This window comes from Felis catus, chromosome B4, assembly GCF_018350175.1.
Source record: "Felis catus isolate Fca126 chromosome B4, F.catus_Fca126_mat1.0, whole genome shotgun sequence".
Taxonomy (NCBI): Eukaryota; Metazoa; Chordata; class Mammalia; order Carnivora; family Felidae; genus Felis; species Felis catus.
Genome location: NC_058374.1, coordinates 141,560,670 through 141,570,702, shown reverse-complemented (window position 1 = coordinate 141,570,702; position 10,033 = coordinate 141,560,670). Strand labels below are relative to the sequence as shown.

The following is a 10,033-nucleotide window of genomic DNA, read 5'->3' as shown; positions in this document are numbered from 1 at the left end:
GAGGGGTGGGGGCACTTCCCCGGGGTCTGGAGTGAGTCTGGTTGAGATGCCCCCGTGGTGCTGGCATGGCCCGCCTGGGGCGTGTGGGATGGAGCGCGAGGTCTTTCCTGAGCCGTCTCCTCTGAGCCGGGGACGGTTGCCCACACCTGCCACAGTGCCCTGGCCAGAGGGAAGGAGAGAGGAGATGGGGCTTCAGATGAACACTGGAGCCCGTGGGGCGCCCCCCTGCCCTCACCGGGTCGGGTGGCATCCCTCAGCACCTGCGCTAAGAGGTGTGCTTCTGGGGGATGATTACAGGGGCTCTCCTCTTCCCCAACAAACCAGGGCAGGGGCTCAGTCACACTCCAAGGACAGACCTCTGGATGAGACTGGGTCTGAAGTGTCCTGCTCGGCCTTGGCCCAGGGGACGGGTGGCCGGCAGCCTGGCAGAGCCTTCTCACCCAAGACATAGAGGTGGCTCCGTGGGACCGGGGGGACTCTCCAGCAGGGGTGCCCCTAGCCCTGCCTGGACCTGCGTGTGTGCGGATGTCCCTCACCCAGCGGTACCTGTGTTCGCTGGCGGGAGGAAGGGTGCGTGAGGCAGACTCGCCGCGCCTCTGCGGGGCCCTGGGGCCGCATCCACTCTGAGTCCACTCTGAGCAGAGCCACGGGGCAGGATGAGCCAAGTGGGGCTGAGCTCTGCATGTGGACGGGCAGCGGTGGGGAGGTGAGCGTGGCCTTGGAGGGTTGGGGACTCCAGCTCCACTCACGAAACGGCAGGGAGGCTGTGGCCAAAGCAGCTGCCTGAGGCCAGCACGACTTGAGTGCCCCAGGTGGACACAGCCACCCCGCCCAGGGTCACGGGGGCGGTTGACGGCGGGGGGCCAAGGGGGGCGCTGCCGAGGGGCCAGGGGCCGGTCCCACCTTGTAGGACCAGCTGGGCTGCTCAGGTCCTACGGGGACACAGGGTCTCTTCCCTGGACACATGGAAACAGTGAGTGCCAACCCGAGGGGCGGTGGGCTTCACGGCCTGGGATGCCCGGCCGGGAGGAGTGTCGTGGCTCAGGTGAGGGGGGGTGCTCTCTGGGGACAGGGCGTATTAATGATGCCTTTTCGTTGCCTCGTGTTCTGACACCGGGCTGTGCCGACTCCTCCCCGGGCTGGCTAATTCCTAGAGACAACAAACTCCCGTGTGCAAACCGGCCAATCCAGAGTCGGCCCAGCACCCCCTCTGTGGGACTCCCATACTCTCTGTCACCTGCCCCCACCACCCAGGGCGGGTGCCCGACAACTAGGGGAACCCCGGGGCCCGCGGACGTGACTCACACGAGCCAGTTCTAAGCCTGCACCTGCCTCACCCACAGGAAAGTCTCCCTCTCTCGTTCCCGCTCTGCCTCCCGACCGCCTGGTGCTTCCCCCTGTGGCCCCCAGCCTGGGCACGTCGTGCCCCCTCCCCTTGGGACCTGTGAGTGATGAGCTGTCTTTCCGATGGCAGTTGTCCCCTGATCTGCTGGCCTCCCCAGACCAGAGTGATGGTGAAACTTGCGTTCAAAGTCAATGGAGGGATGCAGTCCTTTGCTTGTGTCTCTGAATGATCACCCAGCTCTGGGGAAGGTCAGGCTCCCCCCACGGACAGGCCTGCCGAGGGGATCCCAGGGGGCCGGGCCAGTCAGGTCTTTGTGGCACAGCAAGTGGGCCCGCTTGATCTCTGCCAAGCCTGACCGTGTGAGGCCGGCACCCGCCTGCCCTAGCGCCCACAGTTTGCTGGTCTGGCTGCCCCAGCTCGCTGCCTCCAAGGAGCCCCTGTTCAGATTCTCGGGGTCATCAGCCATGGACTGGAGGGCGTGTGGCTGCAAGGTGGACCCATGGGACTGCCCTCGGCCCCAGCTGAGTCCTGGGCCCAGTGTTGAAGGTGCCCTGTCCTGGGTCCCTGTAATATCACGAGCACCCCCAGACCACATCAAGGGTGCCTCTTCCGGGAAGTGTTCTCGGCTCTCCCTGCTCCCCTGAGTGTACCCAACAGGCCCCTGCCCCCCAAGCATCCGATGGAGGGGACAGCTTCCTGGGGGCTCATGCCTTTGTCTTTGCTGCGTCTGCGAGCCCCGATGGGGCAGGGCTCACCTGAGTCACCCCATGGCGCAGAGGGCGGGCATGTTAGAGGCCACGACCTGTCAACCACAAGTGATAAACGCTTGACTGTGGGTGCGGTAGAGCCCCCAAGGTGACCTGGAGGGCAGCGGGGCACCTCCTCGGCCTCCCGTGACCGTGGTGAGCGGAGGTGCCCTGACGCAGGAAGCTCAGAGCTCAGGCCTCCTGCAGACGGACCACACGGGACTCGGGCGGTATCAGAATAATATTTATTGATATGCTCGGTGCTACCTTGTTAATACTGTCACGTTGTCACCGTGGCTGAGGTAATAGGGACAGACCCTCCGAGCGCCAGCCCTGGGTGCCCACGGGAAGCAGCGTGGGCCCTCGGGTGGGGGCTGGTGGCCTGGGTGGGGGGACGTGGTTATTGCGTTGGACTCCTTCCCTTGCACGCTGGCGTCCACACCGTCTCAGCCCCGTGCCCAGTCGCACACCCGTGCGTTCGCGCTGGCGCCCGCCCGCTCGTGCCCACTCACGCACACATCCACTTGCACGCTGGCGCCCTCACCCTCTCGCTCACGCGCCCACGCACACGCCGTCCTGTGTCCTGATAATACGTACACTCGGTAGTTACAGTAATCATAGTAAAATAAAGTACGGGTATGTCGGGGTACGAGGAGAAAGTGCATATGTTGATCTGATGGAGGGTGGGCCCCGGCACCTCCCGCCCCGGGGCTCCTGGTCCCTGCAGCGGGGAAACCTGAGCATGGCCCCTCGGGCACGGCTAGGCCTGGTGGTGTGCTCACCCCCAGCCTCCTTCCAGGCTCAGGACCAGAGGCGTCCTGCCACAGCCTGGCCCCTCAGGGCCGGCATCCTGGACCCAAGACAAAATGGACTAAAAAAATACACTCTTCAATCTCACAGCTGAACGCCTGCTGCGGGGGGAGGGGGAAGGCGGCTCCAGGCCTTGCCGGCTGGGGGCTCCGCTGGGGTCGAGGCCAGCCCCTGGCCCGGCCAGCACCCCGGCGGTGCTGCCTCGGGGGCCGGGTGGGCAAGGTGCCGGGCCCCGTGGCATGCGGACAGGAGGCCAGGAGGTGCGGGCGGTTGGGGGGCAAAGCAGAGGGGCCACATCCACTCGGGGCTGCGGTCAGCGGCACTGCCGGGCCATGCGCTGCTCTGTGGCGGCCGGGCAGCCCTGCCCCTCAGAACTCCACAGTGCTCACTACTGTCCTGGGCTCGTCAAAGGTGGCGATGAGCATCTGCTGGGGCGGGGGGATGGCGATGAGGCTGCCCACGTCCGGGGGAGCCCGGGGGCCCCCGTCCTCCTCTTCCCGGGCTTCGTACAGCGTGCTGATGTGCAGCAGCGGGTGCGTGGCGTTGCGGCTCAGGATAGCCAGGGGGTCGGGCTTGCCCAGGCTGGCTGGCGACAGAGGAGCTGTGGCGGGGGCTGCGGGGGGCGAGCAGACGTGAAACGGGCCCCCGGGAGGAAGCGTGGCGCGGGCTGGCTCTGCGGGGTACAGGATTTCCTTCTCAGGGAGCGGAGCGTCTGCCAACAGCCAGGAACACAGGCACATCACACCCTCGGGCCACCCCTCTCTCCACCGGGGCAGACCCACCCATGCAGGCGGGCTGTGGCTTAAGCCCCCCCCCCCCCCCCCCCCCCAGTGCCGCGAAAGGGCTTGATTCTCTCTCTTTCAGCCTCCTTAGCCAGGCGGGGCCAGGCCAACCCCCTCTGCGCCACCACCTCCCACCCAGCCTGTTTGGGCTCAATCTCCCGCGGCCTCGGGAGCGGCAGTGCCCATTTCCAGACCCTTCTCTGGAGCCGGAGTGACCCTACTGTCCTATCCCCCTGGGGCTCTCCTATCTGCTTCACGGGGGCCCGGCAGGGCCCGCCTGCAATGTCCCCTCAGGTTGGAGGCTGCCCCCCCTCCCCCTCCCCCCCAGCCGCCCACCAGCTTCGCGCACCCAGCCGGCTCCTCAGCGCCTTTCACACGGTTCCGGGAGGACGGCGCGCGGGAGGGCTGCCTTCCCCGGGGCCCGGGGTGCCCGGCTGCCTACCTTTGGTGGGGGCTGCGGCCAAGCCGAGCGCGCACTCCTCCGCCTGGGACAGGAAACCCCCTTCCTGGCTCCGGGAGGCGGGCAGGGCGGCGGCGGGCACGGCCTCGGGCTTGGCCTTCTTGGTGCCCAGGATGTAGGGGTGCACGTCCAGGGAAAAGTGGCGCGCATGCTTCTTGTCGGGGGCGGGCCCCGCGTCGCCCCCGCCGCCCTTGTAGTGGTGCGCGGCGCGCGCCCCCGCGTCCAGCAGCGGCGCGATGAGCGTGTCGGTGGCCGTCTTGCGGCGCACGGGCTTGGGCTTCTCGGCCTTGCTGTTCTCCACGCGCATGATGGCCAGCGGCTCCTTGAAGGGCTGGGGCAGCGGGTTGCTGGTGGGGATCCACTTCATCTTCTTGCGCGGCCGCTTGACCACGGGCGGCTCGGCGGAGCCCTCGGGCTCGGCGGGGTTGGCGCTGGGGTCGACGGTCTGCACGCCCGCGTCGCGCACGGTGGGCGTGGCGTCGTGGTTGGACTGGGCCAGCGCGGCCAGCAGCTGCCGCACCACGTTGTCGTACATGAGGTCGCTCTCGTTGGTGATGAAGTCCAGCCGGTTGAGCGACTTGATGTGGTCGCGGTTCTCGTTGCAGAACATGGCCAGGATGTTGATGTCGCAGAACTGCGAGCGGCGCCACTGCCGGCGCGTCTTGATGCCCACCTTGTGCAGCTTGTCGAAGATGAAGTTGCTCTTGCGGAAGATGAAGAGGTGGATGAGGTTGACGAGGATGATGAGGTTCATGGCGCACAGCAGCACGATGTCCACGCCCGCCACGATGCGCTGCAGCTGCACGGACGGCAGCTTGCAGCTGACGCGCACGGCGGCCGCCCCCGCCGCCGCGCCCCCTGCCGGCCCGTCCGGGGACGCGCCCAGCGCGCACGTGAACTCGTTCTGCTTCTGCGTGGCGTAGTAGGTGCACAGGTAGGAGATGGGCGCCACGCTGAGCAGCAGGATCAGCAGGTGCCGCGCCAGGTACAGCTTGGCCAGGAAGTTGCTGCGGCCGCGGCGCTCCAGGTACTTCTCGAACAGGTTCTGCTCCGGGCTCTTCTCCTTCTCGGCGTTCTCGATGATCTCGCGCCTCTCGCGCTCCGTGATGCCGGGCCCCTTGGACTGGATCTGCTTCTCGATCTTGGGGGCGCGGCCCTCGGCGGCGCGGTGGTAGCAGTTGTCGATCTCCTGCAGCAGGAAGTTGAGCTCCGAGGTGAGGCGGGTGGAGGCCAGGAACTCCCAGCCCAGCGCAGGGACGTACATGATGGCCGCGAAGGCCAGCAGCGAGTAGGGCAGCAGCTTGTGCTCAAACAGCGACGGCCACAGGCTGGCGTCCACGCCGGGCAGTGCGTCCCGCAGCTCCGTCCAGCAGTAGCCGCGAGCGTACAGCGCCTGGTCGCGAGTGAAGTTGTGCGGCGTGTAGCAGTAAATGGGCTCCTCTGGGGGCAGACAGGAGACTCGGGGTGGGGCCTGCTGTTCCCCACACAGAAAGGCTCCGGGGCCCAGGAGATGCTCCATCCCTTACGACCAGCCCGGGGCACGGAGGTCTCACCCAGGTTCCCCCACCCCCCAGCAGTTGGCTGTGGCACAGGGTGGGGGCGGGGTGGGTACAGCCCTGCCAGCCCCAGCCCCCACCCGTGACTGACCTGCACTTCAAACCTCAGGTCCCTCTCCGTATCCAAAGAGTCTCTCTCAGTGTGCACCGGGGGAAACCCAATCCCAGAGGGCAGCAGGACAGGCCCCTCAGCCCAGGGCCCTTTTCCGGCGGCAGAGTTAGACCCTTGGCCCTGCACTGCCCTCGGCTTCATCTTTAAGAGGGCAGATGGCCGGGGCAGGTAGCACCTGGCCAGGGGCACTTATAGATGTGGGCCCTGCCTGCCGTGCAGGGGTGAGGGGTGCCCGTCCAAGACCCATTGTCCCGGAGAACGGCAGACCTGGGAATCCCAGACGCTAGGTGGGCAAGGGCAGGGACCTGGAACCAGACACGAAGCCTCACCAGCAGGACCGCAGTGTCTGCCACCAGGAACAGTGGATGCCACCCGAACTGCGGGAAAAGTGGCCGTCCCTGGGCTTTGTTTTCCCTCCCCGGTGATGACGGCACAAAAACCACAGCAAAAGAATGCGTCTGGTGCTGCAGGGGGCCCCCACCTGGCAGGCTCGGTGCACTGGCTCCCCAGGCTCACGGCCGCTGAAGGACCCGGCCACTCTGCCGTCGGGCCAGCTGGACCCCTCTCACCATGCAGAGCCGGTCAGCGGCCTTCCTCCAGTGCTGCCGAGATCCTACCCCCAGACCTGGCTCGTGGCCCCCACGTCCTCCCAGGGAGACTTGGCCCTGACATGTGTGGCACCCCTCCCCCGAGACCATTCAGCGCCCCCCCCCCCCCCCCGGGACCTCAGGCTCACCAGTCCTGGGAGGGGCAAAGCGCTTGCCTTCTTTTCTTTTGGAAAAGGGCACACACTCTGGGGACACCTGCAGGCCTCCAGGCTAGAGTGGCTCACCCAGGTCACGTGGGGCCACTTCAAGAAAAAGCAGTTGTCGGTTCCCCTGCGCAGACCCCGTATAACGTCTGAGGAACCCGGCTTCCCTTGAGGCTGTCTGCCCATCTGGCCCCTCTGTCCACTGCTCAGGGGTCGGTGCCGGTGGGGGGGGGGGGGGGCTGCTCGCAGCAACCCCGGCCGGGAGCCATGGGGTCTTCCTGCTGCCCGCTGCCCCCCACCCTGGGGATGTGCCAGGTTCTAGGCCAGGAGGCCGGTGCCACCGCATCAGCGCCTCACCACGCTGGGTGGTGCCACAATGTTTACTGTCGTGTCCCCGATGGGCAAACCCTGCTCCAGGGGGACCCTCACGCAGCGAGGACCCAGGCACCGGGCATCCACCCTGGGCAGAGTCGGCGGGGGAGTGTTGGAGGCCCGTGCCCCCAGCCAGCTCCCAGCAGGCAGGTCATGGATCCTTCTGGCCGCCACAGGGCGCATGCTGGACCCTTGCCCCTGGGCCGACACCTTCACAGATGGATGCTGATATGGTGCTGGGGGGATGGGGTCCCCAAGTGTGCTCCTGTTCGGGGCGGGGGCTGGGCAGAGGGGCCTCCAGAGCCTCTGACCTCATGTCCCTCTTGCAGTCCTGCCCCAGCCCGTCCCCATGTGTCGTCGCAGGGTCTCTCCTGGAAGTTCGCCCTGTGGACATGTGGTTCCTGCCTGCAGGGCGCTGTTTCCTGCGCCCCACTGTCCTTGGGCCTGGGGAGGGGGAGGGGACGTGGGTGCTTCTAAGCTCTGTGTGAAGCACCAGGAGATGGGTCACTTCAGACTACGACAAAGCCACTGTCCTGCCTCGAACCTTAGTCCAGGCGAGGGGAGCGACCGCTGGAGCAACGCATCTCAGCGACGCAAGAGAGAACACCTGATCAGCTGGTGCCAGCCCTACTTCGTTCCGTGATCTGGGACACACTATCCTGGGGCAGCCCTGGACCCCCAAGGCCAGGCGTGTTCCACGGGGCATGCCAGGTCACAGGGGGCCAGGCTCACAAGGCCTGCCTTGTCCATGCTCAGGGGCCCAGGTGGACGCGTGCATGTCAGTGTGCAAATGTAGGTCAATGTGGAGGGGCAGGCCGGCACAGGAAGGCTCAGGGCGCCCCCCGGACCAGGGATGAAGGATGAACTTGGGAAACGCCAGCAGCCCAAGCCTGGCTGGATGCAGAGGGGCGCTGAGGCTCCACATGGGGTGAGCTGGACTCACAGAACCTCAGAATGGAGGAGACAGGAGAGTCACCTGAGGATGACAGTCCTGAGCCTGCCCCACTGTGCACATCTGTAGGGGACAGAATCGTGTCCCCCGAAAAGATGTTCCAAGTCCCGACCTCTGGTACCTGTGAATCTGACCTTGTTTGGAAATAGGGTCTTTGCAGATGTGATCGAGATCAGATCACACTGGAGTAGGGTGGCCCCAACCCAATGACTGGAGTCCTCGTAAAAAAGAGGAATTTGGACCCAGACACCCAGGGAGGAGGTGCCCTTGTGAAAATGGAAGCAGAGACTGGGTGAGGAAGCCGCAGAAACTGGAGAGACAGGAGGGACCCTCCCCGGAGCCTCTGGGAGCCAGGCCCTGCCCACACCTGGATTTTGCACCTGTGGTCCCCAGACTGTGACAGCTGTTCTGTTGTTTTGAATCACCAAGTTTGTGCGTATTTGATCCAGTAGCGTTAGAAACAGAACACATCCACATGTGCCCTGAGTGACACTTGTGGGTCACACCTGTGTCTGAGCGCGTGGAGCCTCCCGTCCCCGAGGGAATGTCCTGTCCTGGGTGTGTCTGGGCACGTACTCCATTCAGGTCTGAAGTTCCCAGGTCATGAGGACCCCTAAAAAGCGAGCCCTTTGGGGCAGAACCAATGCAGAGTGCAAGAAGGTCTGCCAATGTCACTCAGGGGACAGGGTCACATGTCCCTCCTGGAGGGGTGCACAGGAGCCCCCACCCCCTCTGCCTTGGGCCGGCACCTCTGGCCCTCGAGCGTGGCCAGTGGAATGCTGAGGGGCCCCCTGGACCCATCGCCAGCCAGATCTGGGTGGGGGGGCGCCACTCCCTGCCTCCAGCCAGCCAGCAGCCTCCGCCTGGCGGACCCGCTCCTTAGGGAGGGCCGGGGCACTGCCCACCACTCTCCTCCTCCTCACCGCCCCCGGCTCCGTGCCTCCTCCCACTCCTCAACCCACCTCAACCAGGGTCCTCCTGGTGCCCTCCTGACAGCCATTTGCGGCCTCGACATCTCAGACTCCCCCTGTGCTGGTTCCCGTCTCTGCCCCTGTCGAGCCCCGTCTTCCACCTGCACCGGCCTCACAGGCTCCCCGCCTCCGGCTTGGCCAGGAGGGTCCACTGCCCGCCAGCAGGGTGCTCGGCCCAGCCTCCCGGACCTCCGCGGCGTCCCTTCGCGGGCTCGCGGCGCCCGGACCAAGGCCTCTCCCCGCCGCCGGCCGGAACCCGCCCGCTTCTCAGGGACCCTCGAGGCGAGCCCGACCCCCCGCACTCCGCCTGCCGCGCGGGCGCTCCGCCGGCCTTTGGCATCAGCTGTCCTTCTCTCCACTCCTCCTCCGCTCAGAGCCTGCCCACTCCCCCTCCCGGGCTCGCCTGCCAGACCCCGAGCCTCATTTACGCCTGAGACCACCGGGTCCCGGACGGGTCCACCCGCTGCTGGCGGGGCGCGCACGGAGAGTGGGAACAATGCATCCGAGGCGGGGGGTGGGGGTCTCGCAGGCAGCCCCGGGCGCCTGGCGACGATGCGGGGAGGAGGGGGGCGGCCTTCGGGGGCGCGCTGGGAGGCCCCCCACCCCCAGCCCCAGCCCCAGCCCCAGCCCGGGCCCGAGCGGGTGGCCGGCGGCGGGCCGCCGGGGCGGGGACTCGGGGCGCGCCCCCAGCCTCACCTGCGAAGTTCTTGGTGAAGACCAGGGTGACGAGCAGGATGGGGACCAGCACGGTGCCGATGGTGACCACGCGGTCGAAGGGCAGCTCCAGCTTGAGCTGCAGCAGCAGCGCGGCGAGCGCGCCCGCCTTGTCGTCCTGCGCGCCCGGCAGGATCAGCTCGCGCAGCTTCTCCCCGGCCAGCAGCGCGGTCGCCATGTCCGCCGACTGCTGCAGGAGGTGGTGCATGGGGGGCGGGGGCGCGGCCCGGGGGCGCGGGCGGGGCGGCGGGGCGGGGGGCGCGGGGCGGCGGGGCGGGGGGCGCGGCGGGGGCGGGCGCCGGGCCGGCGCGGCGGTGGGGGGCGCTCGGCCGCCCCCGCGGGCGGGGGTCCGGCCGCCCGCGCCCCCGCCGCCCCCGCCTCGGCTGCAGCCCCGGCCGGGCCCGGCGCGTCCCTCCGGCGGGGGCGGCGGCCGCTGTCCCTGGCTGGGGCCGGGGCCCCGCT

At 67.5% G+C, this 10,033-nt stretch overlaps 1 protein-coding gene across 1 annotated transcript; it reads right to left on the bottom strand.

Moving 5' to 3' along the window:
• Positions 1-2,322: 2,322 nt before the first annotated feature.
• PANX2 (pannexin 2) lies at positions 2,323-9,807 on the bottom strand. The gene is made up of 3 exons (XM_023257656.2): positions 9,554-9,807; positions 4,126-5,583; positions 2,323-3,613 (listed from the first exon to the last, which is right to left on the bottom strand). Exons 1-3 carry the CDS (start codon positions 9,777-9,779, stop codon positions 3,270-3,272), a joined length of 2,028 nt encoding a protein of 675 aa, XP_023113424.1. The 5' UTR covers positions 9,780-9,807; the 3' UTR covers positions 2,323-3,269.
• Positions 9,808-10,033: the final 226 nt, after the last annotated feature.

Bases quoted from the DNA above. Each gene is read 5' to 3' on its own strand.
- PANX2 (XM_023257656.2), bottom strand. From the start codon at position 9,779: ATGCACCACCTCCTGCAGCAGTCGGCGGACATGGCGACCGCGCTGCTG. The intron at 5,584-9,553 runs GTGAGGCTGGGG...GTCTGCCCCCAG, and splicing joins CTTCACCAAGAACTTCGCAG to AGGAGCCCATTTACTGCTAC. The intron at 3,614-4,125 runs GTAGGCAGCCGG...GGCTGTTGGCAG, and splicing joins GGCCGCAGCCCCCACCAAAG to ACGCTCCGCTCCCTGAGAAG.